Genomic DNA, 20,763 nt, shown 5'->3' on the forward strand with positions numbered 1-20,763 from the left:
AACAGAGGATGTCTGCAATACTGGGTCAAAGCAAATTTGCGTGATAATATCTAGCTTTAAAATGACCAGTCCACACATGATGCGGATACTCCAACAGAGGCACACGTGTTTGTGCTCCTTACACTCTGCAAAAGTCAGTGTTTATGGTATTTAGATGGATCATGTGATAAACACCATCTATTCCACAGGGGACCTAAGAGAGAGCCCTGATATACCCTCTGGGAGCTTGGTCCTAACATTTAGACATTTCAGAAGAAATGGCTCACATTGCTCATGGTCTGAAACAGTGAGATGTTGTCTGAATAAGCTTATGATACAGTTTGCTCAAACTATAAACTTTGTTGATGACTAAGTGACGAATGCTTTAAATCAATATTATACCATATTGCTTTAAATGAAAAGTTGGTGCTTGTTATTACTTCTTGAGAACATTTAACTGAAAGATGGTGTTTTGCTTGGTCAACTTGTGCCAAAAAATATGCACTTCTTCTTTTTCCACTCAGTCCACTCAGTGTGGTCCACTTGATTTTTAAGACGTACACCCCACAGCTGATGACGTGTGAATTCTGTACGTGACATTCATTATTGGCCCCCCCTATGAGAGCTTGGGTACACTTTTAAAACTTGTGTCCACAGACTGCCTCCACGCCAGAGGATCAGCAGATCAGCTCAGTCTCAAAGGGCACAGACCTTACCTCCTCCGCAACGAACTTCAGTCGTCCAGCTCCGAGTCTTTATGGATTTCATGCCCCTCCATTTTTGAAAAGGAGGTATGTCAATTCCAATGTCCTTTAATTAGCAACCTGCCAGTGCTGATATACACACTGAAACTCATCTGAAGTGCCATGTGGTTCAAGACCTGGGCAAGATGGACAGTCGTTCTCACTGTTCGATCAGATCCGGTGCATACAGATCTGCGATCGCGTACAGATCCAGGAGCCGATGGGAAAAGGGTAGGCATGGCTGACTTCACTGACTACCCACTGATACAAAATCCAAGCACCACTCCACTAAATTGATATATTAGCAGCAAGACAGGAATCCTTGTTTCTCACAAAGCCAAATGACAAGGCATACAGCAAATTTGTAGATGAACAAAACACTACACAGGGAAACCAAAATTATTACAAAAAAGCATATAAATTTGTGCTTCTTTAGTTCGACTCAATAACAGTTCAAAAAGTTGCTGTCCATCTGTGTTCTGTTGTTGATGTTTATGCTAGTTATCATATACATGTAAATGTACAGACTCGATTCCACGTGGTTTGTCAAAATCGCTCACTGCTGGCCGTGACTCAGCCCGAGGGGCACCCCGTCTTGCTCATCCATCTCGTCCGTCCTGGCTTTTCTCGACACTTTCGGCCTGGCACTCAGCTCAGCCATTGCAGGAATTCACATTTTGTGCAGCGTCAGTCCGCAGGGAGAGACGGGTTGCTTTTGGAGGCTCCGCACCTTTTCTTTGTTCAAAGCTCCGCCTTCATCTTTGGTAGCATAGTTGACACTTTGGCGTGTCAGCAACATAGTAAGGGGGGCGAGAGGGTTGCGGAAGGGGCAGAAGGCAACAAACCTAGAAATATACTGATGTGCTGCAAATATTAATCATGGCTGGGTTTAGAGGAATGTTCGGAGGAAAAGGTTTCGGTTAAGGTGCCATTTTCGCAGGTCACAGAAGCCACACAAATAGTTTCCAGGAGGTTAAATTTGAACAGAAGACAATGATAGAAACAAAGGTCCGTGTGGGGGGAACGGGGGCAGATGCAGTGCTGAGAATGATAAAAGGTCCGTGCGGGGGCAGGGTGGCCAGAGATAACGGGGTGAAATATGAAGAGGCAGAGATAAAAAGAAACTGAAACTGTGAGAGCGGGGTGGTGGGGGCGCGTCTGGGCAGTGCTGGTTAGTGCCGCAGGAGGCAGGCGGCGTGACGGGGGAATTTCGAGAGCGTCGGCCATCATCTTGTGAGAAACAGCCCGCATAGGCACAAAGAGCTGAGGAGAACACCACTCCGGGCTGCAGGGTGAAGGCTCCAGGCTGATCCAGGAAGCACATCTACAACACAAACACACAGGACAGGACTCACACACACAGCCTTTACACACACATCCTGCTATTCAGGTACATCGCGGCCGCTGTAAGATGAGGCAGCGAGGCTTTGTTGCTTTGGTTCTTAGCCAATGAGAAGCTTGCACTTTGATCTTAGCCAATGAGAAGCTTGCTTTCTGATCTTAACTAATGAGAAGCTTGCTCTCCGAGCTTATCCAAAGAGAAGCTTGTTCTCTGGCCTTAGCCAATGAGAAGCTTGCATTCTGATCTTAACCAATGAAAAGCTTGCTCTCCGAGCTTTGCCGGGGGATACATTTTTATGATATGCATTTTGCTTTGCACATTTAACTGCTTGAAGTGCTAAGTTTTTTTGCTGTCAGAACAGGTGTCTTGTTTTTGTTGACATCATCTTCCCCCCAGGCTGAGCAAGCCTAGCTTTTGCCGGACTCATTGTGAAGGTGAATAACTCTATGATTGCTCTCTAAAGTGCGTGACCTCCACTTTGCTCTTGCTTACCATCTAAATGCACACTTAGCAGAGCTTTGCGCAGATTACTGCTTTTTTTTTGCTGTGGCAATTCTAATTTATACATCTAATTATGTATTATCAATTGAGATGATAATAAACTTATTTGTTTTTTTCATTACAAATACAACAAAACGGGTAGGTTTATTATCATGCTGATTAATATTTAATTAAAACCTCTAAGTTATAATGTTAATATTTAATTACAAAAATAACAAAATATTTTATTTTTCTTCAGGGAGCTTCACATCCCTAGCACCACATCCCTTGACGGCCCGATTCGCGCCGTCCCACCCTACCTCCACCCTACCACACCCCACCCAAACCCACCACACCCCAGCCAAACCCTTCACCGCTGCACCTCACACACAGAGACTCCGTGCGCGCATCTGAACAGGTACCATCCCTGCGTCTGCTTGCCGCTGCTGGCGGGTGCCTGCCCCACTGCGGCAATTTGACGCGCGTGCAGGCGCCATCTCACGACATCATTTTCCTACACGCCTTAGCCGAGAGCAGCATTACACACGGCGATCTATTATTTAAGTGGGTGGAAGGGGGGGGGGAGATAAATAAATAAAATAAATAAAACCTCTCTTAGCTTTGTAATAACGAAGCTCTCAGACTTTGAAGTTTTTTAACTCTTCTTAAAGAGAGAAGGGGAGAAGAGAAGAGGAACTCAAGACACGTGGGATGTGCAGAAATAGATGTTTTAAGATGCTGGCTGGAGTGTCAGATGTCCAGAGAGCCCGAGATAGCCATCGGGGCTTTGAAGATAATTACTGTAAATTATGGTTTGTGGTTGGTGTCACCACTGAGCAGACGTGCGAGGGGATTGCGCTGATAAATTACAGCCCGTGAGCGTGGCTAACTATTATCTTAAGGGCGTGAAGAGCTGGTAGGAGACCAATTAAAAGCCATCGGATTTCAGTAGTAATGATGAGTAATGACTTCCCTTAATGCCCGTGGCTCTCCGCGACATTTGGGGAAAAATGAAGAACAGACTAACATACAGTATTTATTTGTTATTTCCAATCCATATTTCAGGCAGGTTTCTTCAGACACAGAAACGTGTAGGGTTTACTGTAGTTGTTAGGTAATACAAATTAGGGATTACACTGTACACACACACACGCACACACTACCTCCTTCTCTCTCTCCTTCACAAAGAGACACACACACACAGACAGACACACACACATACAAACATACGCTCACTCTAACAAAGAACAGATTATACATGCAAGCTGCCAACAAAATGGTTTTAATACATAAAGAGTAGCTATATATTTAAAGGATCAATATCGTTTATGCCAAGGAGGTACTGGCAGTAAATCAATGGCTTTGTAATCAGGCTCTCGGTTCTTTCGCTCCAGTAAAGTGCAGCTGAAGTAGCTCCATGGCTTCTGTTCTAACATCTCAAAGACCCTAGAAAGAGGCAGGAAGTTTGGAAAGTGGCTTTGTGATTCAAGCGTTCTTTAGCAGAGTGAGGTTTCATCTAATTATAAGACTGTGTGCGTGCGTGTGTGTATTTGTGTGTGTGTCTTTGTGAGGGAGAGAGAGAGAGAGAGAGAGAGGGAGGTGCATGCATGCATCTGTGCTGGTACTTTTTCTATATTTAAGACCAATATGGAGTTTCAAATGCTAAAAATGTTTTGAGTGCACAGCAAATATGGGGTCAGTTTGCATAAAATCATCTTACGCAAATCAACATCTTGTTGAGGTTTGAAGCCCTTGGAGCACAGCGCACTCCATCTCTGTCTCTGTACCCTCCCAGGCGCCTCACTGCAGGACCAACCTACTGGATATACTGCACTGAACTGCACTTTGGTTCCTCATGAACCCATCACTCCTCCTGCAAAACTGCCAGAGAGGGAACGTGGCCATGTGTGATGGGTGTGCGTCAGTGTGTGTGTGTGGGGGGGGAGGTAGAGGAGAAACTCTGTGGAGGAAAAGATGAATGAGGGAGAGAGAGGAGGGGAGGAGAAAGAGGAGAGGAGAGGAGGAGAAAGAGGAGAGGAGGGGAGGAGAAAGAGGAGAAGAGGGGAGAAGAAAGAAGCAGCAGGTGATTTGTCTTCTGGATTTAATGAATGTGTGAACTTGGTCTGCGTATCCTGGGAGAGAACATAGTACAGCCTCATGGGAAAGAGATTGAAAGAGACATGTACACTCACACACGCACAAAGAGACATACACACTCACATACCCACACATGCACAGAACATCTCCACTATTCTAGTGCTTGTACAAACGCACATGTATGCACACACACACACACAGACACACACAGACACACACAAAAACATTGACCTCTGGAGAATGCTCTATGACTGAATGACCCTTCCAAATGATTGATCTGAATCATTAATTTGCCGTCTTACTCCAGCAGTACAAGCAATGTGTTTTCCCCAAGTGCAGGCTGCAGATCTCTCTGCTACACAGCCTCTGTGTGGGTCAGATGTGTCAGCACTGAAACCAGCTACCAGCACGTGGGTCAGGTGTGCAGCCACTGAAAGCAGTTACCAGTCTGTGGCTCAGGTGTGCCTTCACTAAACTGAGATCAGCTACTAAACACTAAACACTGCACAGGTGATGGTGCAGAGCCATGCTTAAAAGCTCCTTGTTTGGCTGAAGTGGTAGGACAGGAAAAATCTACACAATAACAAAGAAAACATACATACATGCATACATACATACATACATACATACATACATACATATTTTCTTTCCAGGTGAGTAACTGCAGTGTACTGCAGTAAGAGATGTAGATATAGTCAAAATTATATTCAAAATATATATTTAAATCAAGTTTTCATATATAAACTGGTTCCTCCTACTACTAATTCAGAAGCACTTTGCTTGCACAGCTGATGAAGGACTTCTGTCTGAAACGCTCTGTTTCTCTGGAGACTCTGTGTACTTTAGTACAATTCTAAATATCTCTCTCTCTTTCTCTTTCTCTTTCTCTCTCTCTCTCTCTCTCTCTCTCTCTCTCTCTCTCTCTCAGGACAGCATGGGGCAGAGCACAGATCCTGCTCTCTCTTTTTTTAACTGCCTCTGAGGAAGATGCCATTAACGGGTTTGCAAAGGTAACACAGTAATGGTTCGTGAAGAAGCACACAGCTAGAGGCCACCTTAAGTAAAGGTTTATGGAGGCAGTAACTACAGGCTTTAGGGAGTTCAGCTTGCTGCAATAAAAGGTGATCATTACCACCACTGGACCTGCTGCCCCACCCCAAACACACTTCTGTGTGCAGCTGTTCCAATAAGGCCTGGCCCATGCTGCAGAGTTCTTAACATCCTAAAGGATTTTAAGAACATGAGAGACACCACACATAATGACAGCTTTGACCTTATTGTGTGCATGTGTGTGTGTCCTTGGTAATTCTTCAGTCATCAACGTCGCAAACCTACAAAACTGTCACTCAGAATTGAGTTAATGATCGTCAAATTGGGGTGTGCGCGTATACTTCACTGCAAATTGTACTACCCTTCCATCTTTAACTGTGGTGCACTGCAGTTACTCCATGGAGTCTTCTCCAGAGAGGTAGAGAGAGAAAGAAAGACAGAAAGAGAGTGAAAAGAGCACAAGGTTTTCAGAGAAACAGGCTGCTTCGGACAAAGGTCCTTCACGCGCGAGCACACACACATACACACATAAATATATATAAGGGATCATATATAGGAATATATGAGACAGTGGACTGAACCACACAGACAGAGAGTGGTGGAGAACAACGAGATCCTGTGGGACCTCCAGATCCAGACAGATAAACAAGCAGTGGAGTACCAAGCAGACCCTGCGATAGTGGATAAGATGCAGAAAACTGCAGCGGTAATAGATGAGGTAGTCCTGTACGCTGCAGGAAGGAATAGGGAATGTTGGAGAAATACCAACTGAAAGAAGAAACAGAGAGAATGCGGAAGGTTAAAGGTTATCAGTGGTGATGGGGGGGGGAGGGCTTGGGGCTGTGACCCCTAAACTGGAGGAGTGAGTCCAACAGACCCCAGGAATGACCGCACCAATCTCAGTCCAGAAGAGCGTGATCCTAGGAACAGTGAGAATACTGCACGGCACCCTCAGCCTCTCAGACCACCCACCCACACACACACACACACACACACACACACACACACCCTCAAACTCCCAAATGTCTGGTAGAAGATGTGAAGGGTGAAAAAGGTTATGACCATGGTTTATAGAGCCATCATGGCTGCCAGCTGGGGCAGTTGCGTCTCCTGGTGCATGCAGATATGTCTAGGGCAGTGGTCACCAGCCTTTAAAATCATATCAAACTAAAGATCTACCAGCATAAATATTAGACCTAGGCTACATTAAAACACACTTCATGTCTCGATGGCCTTCAGTTGTGTAAATGATGTCATTGGTACAGCTGCAACTCCAAGTGAAAATTATGGCTCATTTCATCTTTGTTTTTAAAGTCTCTGAATAAGGAGTGAGGAGCACTCTGTGTGTGTGTGTGTGTGTGTGTGTGTGTACTTTGGCAGGCTAACACGAAAAGAAGCTTCAATACATTCCCCCCACCCCACCCCCTTCCTAGCGATCTGGTAGAAACGATTTTTGAGCCTTTAGCGACGCTTTCATCTCAAACTTTTTTGATCGAATCAAACTTCTCAGAGGAAAGCCTAAAGGCCATCACGCATGCCAAACTGTTCTATGAAGTCTTGTTTCCATCTCCTCCCAATGCTGTGCACATCTGTGGTCCCTCACAGATATAAGGGCGATAAAAATCACAATGGTCACCATGGCCCTCACCCACCACAAATGGACAATATTTATTCAGGACTGTGAATCAGTGTCCCACCGCTGGCCGTGAGAGCCTGTGGATGCTTCCTGTGCTGGGGGATACCATTAGGTGGTTACTTTTGATTGGTCAGAAGTGGCAAACTTGTTTCACAGGTCAAGATAAGACCGAAGGACGTCTGGGCTTGGGGGTAGAACGTTTTGGAGAGTGGAGTTGGAGTGGTGGGTTTTGGGGGGGGGGGGGGGGGGGGATGGCTAACTGAGGAGTGATTAACCCTGAGGAGGTGTGGAGGAATCTCTCCCTGGGCCTTGCTCTCCTGTTTTCTTTCGGTCCCCCATCCTCCCTCTCTCATTCCCTCACTCTTTCTCACTCTCTCTCCTCTTCCTTTCTCTGTCAGGGAGCATTCAGGAAGTATGTTGTTGCATTTCTGTTATTTATACCATGTATTGACTCATTACAACATCTAAGCAACTGTAACGTGTATCTAATCCGCTTGTACTTTATGAATAAACCCTGTTACCTTAAACTCACGTGAAGAACTCTTCATATCCTTAAGAACTCACTAATTAAAGTGAGGAACCAGGCAGAGTTCAAGAGATTGACGAGACCACTTCCCTACAGAATATCCAAACTAGTGCACATGTTTACTAGGTTAAGCCATATTTTAGGCTTGCTGATCAGTAAACCTCCGACAAAGCTAGCTCTTTTAACATTAAGGAGCAAGTTGGTTACTCATATACTCATGAATCGTATTAGTAATTATAATTTGAAGTCAGATAAGTTTTCCACGCATTAAACCTTCATCCGCACGCGTTTCCATCACTGGGGTAGGAGTAAGAAAATGCAACAGCAAATTCCCCTACAGTTGAACTGCTTAACTGCAGCGAATGAAACCTCATTCTCTCACTCAAGGTGAAAGTCTTACGCCTTTTTGCTCTGTTTTTCAACAGTCCCTCCTCAGCCATTTTTGAGGAGTCAAATTTTATGAGAGAAAGAAAAACCCTGCTTATCTTCCTAGCTGACTAATGAGCACCGATGCAGAGGGACACAGCTACAGTAAACGTGACAACCACAGCTATGGTAAACATAACTACCGTAGCTATGATAAACGTGACAACCACAGCTATGGTAAACATAACTACCGTAGCTATGATAAACGTGACAACCACAGCTATGGTAAACATAACTACCGTAGCTATGATAAACGTGACAACCACAGCTATGGTAAACATAACTACCGTAGCTATGATAAACGTGACAACCACAGCTATGGTAAACATAACTACCGTAGCTATGATAAACGTGACAACCGCAGTGGTCAAGGCACTCATATGGCACATACAATGGTCATGGGAGATCTGGAAGATTAACTGGCCTGGGGAGGCCAAAGTCCTCAATGATAAGGTGTGGAATTTTCCACCATTTTTCAAGCTGAATTGGTTTGTTACAAATGTCAGGCGTGTATTTATGATACAGGATAACTGGTTCTCAGAACAGACATCCTGATTACCGATAAGAAACACTGCAAAAACTATTATTATATTTACTATTAAACTAATTAAAAAAGACATTTTAGAATGCTGGTACAACCCTTAATTTATTTACCTATCAACTGCCCACTATATAGTAGTCTTAAGGGTTTCCTTTGCTATCCCCTTCACAAACTGCTCATGAGAAGTTTTTCTGTTTATCGTCCTCCCCAGTGGTGAAATGAAATGTTCGCCCTCGAGTGCTGTACACAGTTTTTGTAGATTTAAAAGTGGTGAAGGTGATAATTAGCTGATTCAGCTCCTGATCATATTTCCCTGTTCCTCTCTGTATCACGATGTTGGCAGGTGGAGTGTGGAATGTGTTTTACAGACAATGTCTGCTCAGTAGAGGTGGTCCTCTTGTTACCGGGCAACACACCCAAATAAGAGCTGTCTCCGCTGCCAAAGACAGACTTTTACATTCTCTTAGCAGCAGTGATGTGCTTCACATCCAAGGGCTACACAGTGTATTTTTATGACTTTCTTTCTGATGATTTATTTTATTTTTTTAGTTTTCAGTGAGAATTGCAACCAGCCCTTCAGGGGGGCTATCTGAAGACGAGCTTTATTACGCTTCCCTGTGGCTAATGTGTTTCATATTTCACGAATTGTCATTTCTACTACAATTTAAAATATCTATGGTCTCTTGCCACATTTGTGCTCAAATTACAGGGACACGTATATCTACTTTTCACCAAATATGTGTTTACAATCTATAAACATATTGTTTCATCTAAAAATGATGTAAACATTTAAACAGGTTAGGAATACCCCCTCAGAAAGGCTCTGGAATTAAAACTACACTACATAAGGTCTGTTTGTTAAAATTGAAAGAAAGACTAAGCTTTACTTAGTCAAGAGAGAGAGAAAAAAAACCCTGCTGAAATATAGTGTCTTCCTGCTGCAGGGAGTCACCCTGTAAAGCATGAAATATTCATTCAAAGTCAGAGCTTTGGGGTCGGGTCGGCTGGAGGGGGGGGGGTTCGGAACACATCAGAAGATGTCTTTACGTATTAATGTCTCACACATAGGCTCAAAAGGAAGGTTCAGCTCAATAGGGTGATTCCCTGAGTAATGTAAGTGGGGGTGTGGTTACCTGAGTAACATAAGTGGAGGTGTGGTTACCTGAGTAACGTAAGTGGGGGTGTGGTTACCTGAGTAACGTAAGTGGAGGTGTGGTTACCTGAGTAACGTAAGTGGAGGTGTGGTTACCTGAGTAATGTAAGTGGAGGTGTGGTTACCTGAGTAACGTAAGTGGAGGTGTGGTTACCTGAGTAATGTAAGTAGGGGTGTGGTTACCTGAGTAACGTAAGTGTAGGCGTGGTTACCTGAGTAACTTCAGTGGGGACGTGGTTACCTGAGTAACTTAAGTAGGGGCGTGGTTACCTGAGTAACGTAAGTGGGAGCGTGGTTACCTGAGTAACGTAAGTGGAGGCGTGGTTACGTGAGTAGCTTAAGTAGGGGCGTGGTTACTTGAGTAACGTAAGTAGGGGCGTGGTTACCTGAGTAACGTAAGTGGGGGTGTGGTTACCTGAGTAACGTAAGTGGGGGCGTGGTTACCTGAGTAACTTAAGTGGGGACGGGGTTATGTGAGTAACGTAAGTGGGGGCGTGGTTACCTGAGTAACTTAAGTGGGGGCGGGGTTACGTGAGTAACGTAAGTGGGGGTGTGGTTACCTGAGTAACGTAAGTGGAGGTGTGGTTACCTGAGTAATTTAAGTAGGGGTGTGGTTACCTGAGTAACGTAAGTGTAGGCGTGGTTACCTGAGTAACTTCAGTGGGGACGTGGTTACCTGAGTAACTTAAGTAGGGGCGTGGTTACCTGAGTAATGTAAGTGGGGGCGTGGTTACCTGAGTAACGTAAGTGGAGGCGTGGTTACGTGAGTAGCTTAAGTAGGGGCGTGGTTACTTGAGTAACGTAAGTAGGGGCGTGGTTACCTGAGTAACGTAAGTGGTGGTGTGGTTACCTGAGTAACGTAAGTGGGGGCGTGGTTACCTGAGTAACGTAAGTGGGGGCGTGGTTACCTGAGTAACTTAAGTAGCGGCGGGGTTACGTGAGTAACGTAAGTGGGGGTGTGGTTACCTGAGTAACTTAAGTGGGGGCGGGGTTACGTGAGTAACGTAAGTGGGGGCGTGGTTACCTGAGTAATGTAAGTGACTCACAGTCCTGATCTGCACAGCTCTCAGAGTTAGTGAATGGGGGCGAGAGATCTCACTTTACACTGGAATGGCAAACCCATTCATCTTCTGCTGCTTCAGCCTTTGTCAAAGAAAAGAAAAGTTAAGTGAAGAAAGAAAGGTGAAGCGAGCTGGCAAGCTAAAAAGGAGCGCGACGAAGCTTGAGCCAAGGACCAGAATAGACACAGGCTTGGCTTACAATGCTGGTGACAGGTCAGCAACCTGAAGGGATTCGGGAGTACTGCTGAGTTGACTGCTTTTATTGCTGAACAAGTAAGTCATGTTGGTGGTTAGCTAGCGACCTCTCAAAAATAGCCATATTATTGATTGATAAAATTTAATATTTCCTTTGTTATGTAAAGCAATGCAATTGTGAAGTTGTTTTAGCCAGAGAGCTGTTAGCTGTTGTGTAATATTGAAGCAGGATTAAAACATCTGGAGAACACTGTCAGATTGATCAGACACTCTGAAAGCTAAAATTTAACCCAGCGCTTGATGATATGAATACATATGACACTGACACATTTATGAGTTTGAAAGGTCTCAAATGCAAATCCAATATTATATTGATAAGGATATGATTACAATAGTAGATAATTCACATATGTGCTCAGAGGATGTTTCCATTACTGAGCTCTGATTGCGTTCCCTTTGGACACTTCTGAATGTGCTATCAATCATCAGATAAATCTGTTCAAATTACAACCCATGTAACAAAATCGTCTGCACATTGCATTCAATTTCATATTTCCACCAGAGAGGTCGCCAATTTGCCAAATTTACACAGTGCAGATTTAATATAATCAAAATAACCTTGCCTGGCCTTCTCTATGATGTTTACTCCTATGCACTTTTCTTTCAAATTCCAGACACAGAAAATGTATGAAAATGACTTCAAACTGCCCAAGGCTGCCCACAGAAGTTCAGTGCTCGGCGTTCGGTGTGGATTTCACACTGCCTCGGAGACATTGGCAGGGATCATATCAACGCTCAGCCACTGACACATAGTGGAAGCAAGTTTTTCATCTATTAAGGCAGATTCTCTGTGCTAATGATGGGTGCTGAGAACACGCAGTGCTGATGTAGTTACATCAGCGCGGATTCACGGCACAAGGCTTTGGATACTGGCGTCTTACCCCCCGTCAGATTTAAAACAAGCTCTTGACAACGACGAAATATGTGGCAGGATCGGAGACAGGTCCCCAGTTGTGGTTTCGTAGGACGGGGCTAAACGTTTGCGCAGCGACTTGACGGAGCTGGCGGGCAGCGTGGTGAAGAATCGATCTGGAATCCTCTTGTCCTCCATATATAACAATGCTTCACCATGACTATAACAACGCTGCACCGCGACAAAGTGATGAAGATTACCGAGGTTCATGTGTGGCTTCACAACTCCCTCTGTGAAGTCTGCTCCACCCATGAGGGGGGGGGGGGGGGGGTGATGAAAACCGCGGGCTTACGGACGCTCCCTGGAGAGTTGGAGACCTTGGAACTGTAGACCCTTTGCAGCCTGGAAGGGCTCATGACAGCTCCGAGGCTACAACCTGTGACGAACTCAAGAACCCTGTGTCAGCTGCAGGTCTGGAACCTTGGCAGGGCAACTCTATCTACAGTAACATAGACTATCACAAGCTTAAGCAGTGTACCCATCATATCTTTATGATTTTTTAACTCCTTCTAAAAGGAAATTTTCAGTATAGTGAGTCCTGCATTTTGGTTCTATTTGCAGACAGTAAACATTTTACTGTTTGTAGTTTAAATGTTAATTTTGTTTAATGTGAACATCTCTCTTTTGTAACTCTTTAATTTTAGAATACACATAATACACAAACATTTCCATTACTTGGTGTGGTGTGCTTAATGAATAGAATAAAATGGCTCCTGCGTGGCTAAACAAACTAAATTATAGCTTAATAAACAGAGCACCAAATATGAAGTGTACGTCTGCTGAAACACCTTGGCATCGCTACGATCTAAGTGGCTGGGGTGAGATGTGGGTGTGGCTGAGCGGGACTGATGCACCAGCAGTACTGAGAAAGAAGCATCTGTGGGTGTAAGCCTGGATACGCTGGATTGTGTTGCATCAGTCCAGTCATACTCCTGGGCCTCATATAAACCATTCCTGCTCTTTCTCTTTACCCTTGTCTTGATTGCAGGTTTTTAATAAACTTAAGTTGCTGTTCCCTGACAGCCAAATGTGTCGTTATCTGCAACAGATTGCTTTCGTGCTGTCCGAACAGCAACAGACAACTGCTTCGGCACTTTCCAGCTTCTGTATGTTAGTGGCATCCAGTGAGTGGTGTTTGTTTTGCTTTTGACATGACCCTGAGCAGGATCAGGCAAATATTACGCTGCATTTCACGGGGTGGATGGCTGTGTGCCAGCGACCGACATGTCCTTTGTGATGGCGTCGGTTTTTTCCAGATATCTCAATATCTGGCACACTATGAGCATCAGTCATATCCTATTCTGTGGTGATTGCATCTTTAATTGACTGATGTTGTAACAAAGACCATATAAGAGTGATACCTACTGGTATTGACTTGTGCTTTTAAACTCAGGGGTACAAACTACATACTGTTTTATTACTGTTATAATGAATTATACCAATGTCTTAAAATGAAGTAGTAGTAGTAGTTACAAATCATTTTAAATTATATATATATATATATATATATATATAAATAATCTGTCCATTTCTGCTGACTGTTGTCCTGCCTTGAAAGAGGCTTTGCTTATCTCTGAATCTCTCTGACTCTCTGGAAACACTAATGATACAAACACGAATACCTCCGTTGCTTTCAGTGAAACATTGTGTGATGTGTTTTTTTTTTTCAGGAAATCCACATGCATCAAAAGACCCCTTTGCTTTGATGTGCATTTCTTTCCTCACTTGTGCTGGGTTTAGTATTCTGGCACTTTCAGTATTGGGTTTTCAGTGATGTTGCTATTACCTTTATTCCTTCAAATCATATAACACAACTTTAAAACATTCTTGCACAGCTTTCTGCATTAGCTAATGCCACGTAATGACACACATGGTTACATATGCCCACCGTACATTACCTTGTGTGGCTTTTTGGGAAAGCTCACACACATTAATACCCATGTGGCTAGGAGAACCAAAGTTCTGTGAAGAGTGCAAGTCTTTTCACAGCTTAGTCTCTAGAGAAAATACAGTGGCAGCACCCAGACCATGAACAGACAACACGAATGTAAAATCGGATATTCCAGAAGTTTCAAGAAATTTGCCTTGTTTTTTTACTACTGAGAGCCAGATCTAGTCACAAGATCATGAGGATATGTCCAAATCTCCCATGTCATTAATCTTTGCCCCAGGATCCATCCTGGGGCCCGTGTACTGGGAGTCACCCTCCCTGTACTGGGAATCACCCTGATGATCTTTTGTTGTGGGCCAGGCTCATATGGTTGGTGATCTGAAGCTCCATGCAGCCCTGCATCTCATCTTCATCATGAACTGTAGTTATATGTTTAAACAAATACTTCCTTCTGACTTCAGAATTCTTCCAGGGTAATTTATTTGAAACAGCTTTTACCTGAATGCCGCAGCATTCAGTCAATGACTGTTCAGACATTTGTTTCTGAACAGAACACTGAAAACGAAAGTAGCCTTGGAAAACCAAATCTTGCTCCAACTGGCTTTCTTAATAAGAGCACAGGGAAATGCGAAGGCCAGTGCAGAGCTGGCAGGAGGCGACCTTGACCACTGACACAGCAAAAGGTGGAACGCCAATCACATGCCATAATGCTAACATCGTTCTTTGATGTGGGGGGAAAAAAGTCAGAGTTTGGGGAATGTTGTTCATTTCGGGGAGAAGTGGTGTGGTGTGTTCCGAGCAGGCAGGCAGCAGCCAGTCATGGCCCCGGTAGAGAAAGAAGTGTGACGCAGGGTTCTACTCGCTAAGGTGCGACTGGCAGGCGATTGGTACAGAGCAGCTGGGGTGAGCGGAAACACCCTCTGAAAATATAATATGCGTACTAGGGAAAGCCTTCCTATAAACCCTAATACATAAAATCAAATATAAATAGACCCCTTTCTAATAGGAGCACTGGTTTTCCTTCATGTACAGCACAATAAAGCTGCATTTACTGCTGTTGTCTCCATTGAGACAAAATATTAAGTGAGTTGTGGCATTACAGTGGCGCTCTGATCAGGTCCACAGATCACAGGGTTTTCCTCCTCTAAGTGGCTTCAGAAGCACATGAATGTCACACACTGAGCCACTGCTGTTCACGTGTGAACATGAAGATGCTCCAGTGGGTGTTAGAGGGTCCAGCAAGGTGGAAAAATGAGTAATACTTTTGCACTACTTAAAAGAGTGAATACTAAGTAATATGTAATATGTAATACTAAGTAAGAAATGATATGTAATATGTAAATGAGTAATATGTAAATGAGTAATTCTGTGCAATATTCTCTGTCAAGACCCAGTCTGATTATTTCCATTGTACAACTATTGATTTAGAGGTGAAGTTTCTCTCTCTCTCTCTCTCTCTCTCTCTCTCTCTCTCTCTCTCTCTCTCTCTCTCTCTCTCTCTCTCTCTCTCTCTCTCTCTCTCTCTCTCTCTCTCTCTCTCTCTCTCTCTCTTTCGTCAGGCCCAGTGAATTCTCACCCATCCCACACCAAGCACGGGTCTCAGCAGGAGTGCTGGGGCTTGGCTGAGACATGAGCTGCCAACAGCGCTGGGGATCCGAGCTGCTCAGGCTGGGCCAACAGCTGCCTGTGCAGCCTCCTGCCTTAAGGGGGCCCACGGCCCCCCACCAACATTCTTGGCTCACACGCAGAACCAGAGCTTCTTCCACCATCTTCTTCCTCAGTGGGTCTCAGCAGGAAAAATGAAAAATGCTGGCTCACCATTTTATTATCTCTCTCTCTCTCTCTCTCTCTCTCTCTCTCTCTCTCTCTCTCTCTCTCTCTCCCCCCACCTGCTTTTCTTAATCAGCACTGCATTCAGTAAACAAAACTGCCCTAAAAGTCTAACCTGATCCTGTCTGCTTAACCTGCCATAATGCTGCACCCACCCAGTGCATCCCCTGGGTAGCACAGTTCAAGCCAGACTGACCCGCCTTTGGAAATGGAAGACAAAATGCGTATTTAGCAAAAAAAAGATTCTCCCTCTGACACTTCTACCCAAGTCTGCTACAGCCAGCCACACCCATCACCTCTATTAACAGCCATCTCCCCTACGCTCCATTCATTACACTGCAGAAAACAGAAAACTGCAGTGTAGTACAGGAGCCACAGCAAAGTTCATGCAAGAACACCAGATGGGTTGCACAAACCCAGTTATTCAGTAAAAATGTGAAAATATTTTGAATATTTAATGAAAATATTATGAAATGAAAGTAAATTAATGAAGCTGATAATTTTGGACATTTACATGTATGTGATGTTTTCCCTTCCTTATATGTGTATAGTTTTAGTTTGACCTTAAATCATTTTTGCTGTTCCAGGAAACAGAGCAGGAGGTTTATCTTTACATGCCCGCGGCGGCACTGGCGGTGTGGGTTCCTGACACGGGCCTGAGCCCCGTTTGGGTCTGGGCCCAATACAGTTCTGGGCCCGGTACAGGTCTGGTGTCTCACCCACTCTACTGACCTGTTTCAGATTGCTTGTCTTGTTTGCACTTCCCCTTGGTGACCGAGACGTCGTCAATAGCGATGTCTCCCTCATAGCCATCACCGCGGATACCCTCGAACACCACCTGTTGAGATAACGTTTTGACATTTTTAATAAGTTGAAAGTTTTTGTCCCATTTATTTAGTCACCCCTCATAAATTATGCTTGTTTATTAAGCATTTTTACAAATACCAGAGAAAAGTACTTGCAACCAGTATTTTTTTTTTTATGTTTTAACAACACACACATTACAGTCTTTGGTATGCAGGTCTGAGATGAACAGAGAAAATGTAATCATATTTAAATGAAAGATCAATACATTCTACAATACATAAGACAAAACTATACAGATTATTTAAAACCGGCATTTTGTAGCGTCTCTCTCTCTACTTATCCTTCAGCTCCGCCCTCAACAAATGCCTCTGGCTCTGAGCTGAACTCTCAGAGCATCGCTGGCTCGCTACCCAACGCACACCTCAGTTACAGTAGGTCTGGAGCTCCCTGCTTGAAGCTACTCACACATGTAATCCTAACTCTGTTAACTGTGCTATGGTAGCACACAGCGCTGCTCAGACACTAACACACAGACAAGCACAGACTTCTGACAGCATTTCAAACGGGGAGACAATGCTTGTACAGAACAAATGAATTGATGGATAAATGCACTATAACACACCTTCACACCACCCAGGACAGTTTATCAGTAGAGCCGAATCAGTCCGATCTGTTCCTATCCATTCAGAAGCCACTGATCTGATGAACTTTCTAACATCCCCTGTTTTTATTGTTGTTATTATTTTTAGCCACTTGCAGTTAGCAGCAGACTGTCTCTCCCAACAGCAGGCTGGCAGAGTGCAGAGCAAGCGTTGGTATTCATGACAGCGAACTATATCAGAGGCCCTCAAAGGGGGGGGCGCTGCCCGAGAGCCCTTCACGGCACCCGGAGAAACACACAAGTGCGAGGTCAAGTCTTCTGCCCTCCGCACACCAGAGCTATCGTCTCTGCGAAAACACTTTTCACCCCTGAGCTCGGCAGGAAATCCAATTATACACACATGGACGCGCACGCGCGCATACATGCACAATTGCGTGCGCGCACATACAAACACGCGAAGCTTCCATAAAACTCCTGGCCCTTTGCTTAACGCTCACCTGCGTCTCTCCGAGACGGTTCTGAAGAAGTTAAAAGAAGAGTGCAGAGAGGAAGAGGAGCGAGAGTGGGGGAGGGGAGGCGTCGAGAGGAAGAGGAGCGAGAGTGGGGGAGGGGAGGCGTCGAGAGGAAGAGGAGCGAGAGTGGGGGAGGGGAGGCGTCGAGAGGAAGAGGAGCGAGAGTGGGGGAGGGGAGGCGTCGAGAGGAAGAGGAGCGAGAGTGCGAGAGGGGAGGCGTCGAGAGGAAGAGGAGCGAGAGTGCGAGAGGGGAGGCGTCGAGAGGAAGAGGAGCGAGAGTGGGGGAGGGGAACGGCGGGCTCCCTGCCCCGCTTGTCGGGGAGCTGGGGGGCACAGTCTGATTGGCCGAGTGTGGTAGGGTGTCAGCGATCGTCATGCCGACTGTCTCCCTCCTGCTGCTAATTGGCCCCAAGCCTCGGAGGACATCAGAGCGATGTCAAAAGTGGACCGCCTAACATACGTTTATACACACACACACACACACACACACACACACACACCTGATTAACCACTGACTGTAGCCATTGAAGGCCATTATATACATCTGCTTAATTAAACCCATAGAAAGCACACTCATAAGGAGCGTGACAGCAACCTACAGCTCCTCACGTCCCTGCTGGGCGAGTCCTCCCTTCTGGTTACTCACCCGGTGTGTTTGTTCTCTATCTCCTGTCTTGGTTAGCACATGTAAATCCCCCTGTCCGCTGGGGAGTGCATTAGTGGCTTTGACCTCATTATGGAGAAGGACCTCATTCAGTCTGCACGCACACAGCCTTCATAGCGCACTCCGAGAACTCCAGGCTAATGCAAGAAACCCATTATTCTGAACGCCCTCAGCGTGTGTAAGTACATGGGCTGCCATTTTTTAATGGGGTGCGTTCGCGCGCTTGTTTGTGGATATGGGAGAGTATGAGGGAGGAGAGAGAGAGACAGAGAGAGAGAGAGAGAGAGAGAGAGAGAGGGAGAAGTTAATTAGTGTCTGTGGCCGGTAAAGGTTACGAGAGAGTCATGGTGTCACTGTGTATTCCTGTGTTCCAGTATCCCTGCACTTCTGCACTCGTATGTTTGTGTATTTCTGTATTCTGGTCTGTATTCCCGATATTGCTGTATTTGTGTATTCCCATCAACAACCAGCCACAGAAAGAAAAGGATTTGGGATAAAAATAAAGGAGCAGAGAGATGGAGACGGAACACACACACACACACACAAACACACACACACACACACAGACACACACACACACACACACCCACACACACACACAAACACAGAAAACCGATGGGAACGAAAAGTAATGGAGAGAAAGATGAGAGGTTAATGGATGAAAACCTAGAAATGAGAAGCAAGCAGCAAGGTCCTGACAGTGAAATAAGAGATAGCTGTGCAAACAGAGTCATGGGTGGGGAGGAGAGAGTCTGCAAGTGGAGTTGGATGTCCACTTTGTATTGGTGTGGGGTTTTTTTTACCCATCCTCCCTCACTGCCAACACCCCTCCTTTGTCAAGCTCTTCCTGTCGTCGTCATCTTCCTCGCCTTTACTGGCGTCGAAACTCGCCTGCACGCTGTACAGGCCGGACAGTAGGGGAGCAAGAAACCACGTCGGAAGCTCGGCAAGCGCCGCGTCGCCCGGCGTGTAGCCTTTAATCCTCACACTGATCTCGCGTACCCGCACGCGGTAGCTCTCAGGAGCCAACTTCCACGATGCATGCAGGCAGCAGTGCCAGGGACTGAAAAAAATAAATGAATTTCACATCTGACTTTTTTATTTATGAGTGACTGGTAAAAGTTGGGAAGTCATCGGGAAGCAGGATTTTAAGAGATTTGGGAACAAGAATGAACGCCGTTCGTAGCCACAGCCTGCCTGCTGATCTGCATGGGTGTGACAGGGGGCAATTAAATCTCCTCCGAAAGAGGACAAAACCCAGCAGGGTAACCGGAGGGAGGCCGGACTCCAGCTCCATGGCTGACGCAGGTGAGCACATTCACTAAAATGATTATTTTTTTAAACCGCAGAAGTTTATAGAAAGTTAAAAACAACTCTACTGGATACATTTTAAAATTTAAATGTAAATATGATATGAAAACTTTAAATTAGAGGAACTTGCAATGATGCTACTGCATGTTATAATGTTACAGGCTGCTGTGGTAAATGCGAAGTTAGTAACTTCCTCTGAATCGGGGGTTTAACACGGAAATGTTGGTGCATCACTCTCAGCGTGTGACTGAGAGGGGATGCTCAGAAGCACTGAACAGTAGCGTAGGTCACTCCTTGTACAAACATCGCCACAAAGCTCAGAAAAACTCTGAGTGCTATCGATCCCACTCGGAAGAAGCTCAAACACCTGGGAAGATTCACGCGTGCCAGTGACCCAAGGGTTAATGGTGGAGCTAAAGAACCGCTCGGTGTTGACGGCAGGGTGTGTGATTTCCCCGTAGTCCTGAGATCCCTCACAGGTATGCCCTCAAGGCCAGCGGCCTGGGGTGCCCCACAGAGAGACACTCTGCATGTGAGTCTGTGTGTGTGTGTGCGTGTGAGTCTGCGTGTGAGTCTGTGTGAGAGTCTATGTGTGAGTCTGTGTGGGTGTGTGCGTGTGAGTCTGCGTGTGAGTCTGCACGTGAGTCTGCGTGTGAGTCTGCGTGTGAGTCTGCGTGTGAGTCTGTGTGAGGTTGCATGTGAATCTATTTGTGAGTTTATGTGCGAGTCTGCATGTGAGTCTACATGGGTCTGTGTGTGAGTCTGCATGAGTCTGTGTGGGACTTTGCATGTTAATTTGTGCGTGAGTCTGCATGTTTGTCTGCGTGCGATTCTGTGAGTGCTCGAGAGAAACCAGATGGCCGATAGGACGACCGGATGGGGAGGAGATGGCAGTCTTGTCCTCGCAAGGCAGCCGCTGCTGTCCAAGATAGTCTGGCCCAGACT

The 20,763-nt window shown here is 45.4% G+C and overlaps 1 protein-coding gene across 2 annotated transcripts in view; it reads right to left on the minus strand.

Annotated features, from left to right (window-relative positions):
* Positions 1-358: 358 nt before the first annotated feature.
* mdga1 (MAM domain containing glycosylphosphatidylinositol anchor 1) overlaps positions 359-20,763 on the minus strand; it is a 167,825-nt gene continuing 147,420 nt past the window's right edge. For both annotated transcript variants that reach the window (XM_081724940.1, XM_035531890.2), the window contains 2 exons: positions 16,656-16,761; positions 359-2,046 (listed from right to left, as the gene is read on the minus strand). In XM_081724940.1, the coding sequence (XP_081581066.1) occupies positions 1,949-2,046; positions 16,656-16,761 (204 nt within the window). In that variant the 3' untranslated portion in view covers positions 359-1,948. The remainder of the gene's footprint in view (positions 2,047-16,655; positions 16,762-20,763) is intronic.

This window comes from Electrophorus electricus, chromosome 12, assembly GCF_041902795.1.
Source record: "Electrophorus electricus isolate QZ-2024a chromosome 12, ASM4190279v1, whole genome shotgun sequence".
NCBI classification, from domain to species: domain Eukaryota; kingdom Metazoa; phylum Chordata; class Actinopteri; order Gymnotiformes; family Gymnotidae; genus Electrophorus; species Electrophorus electricus.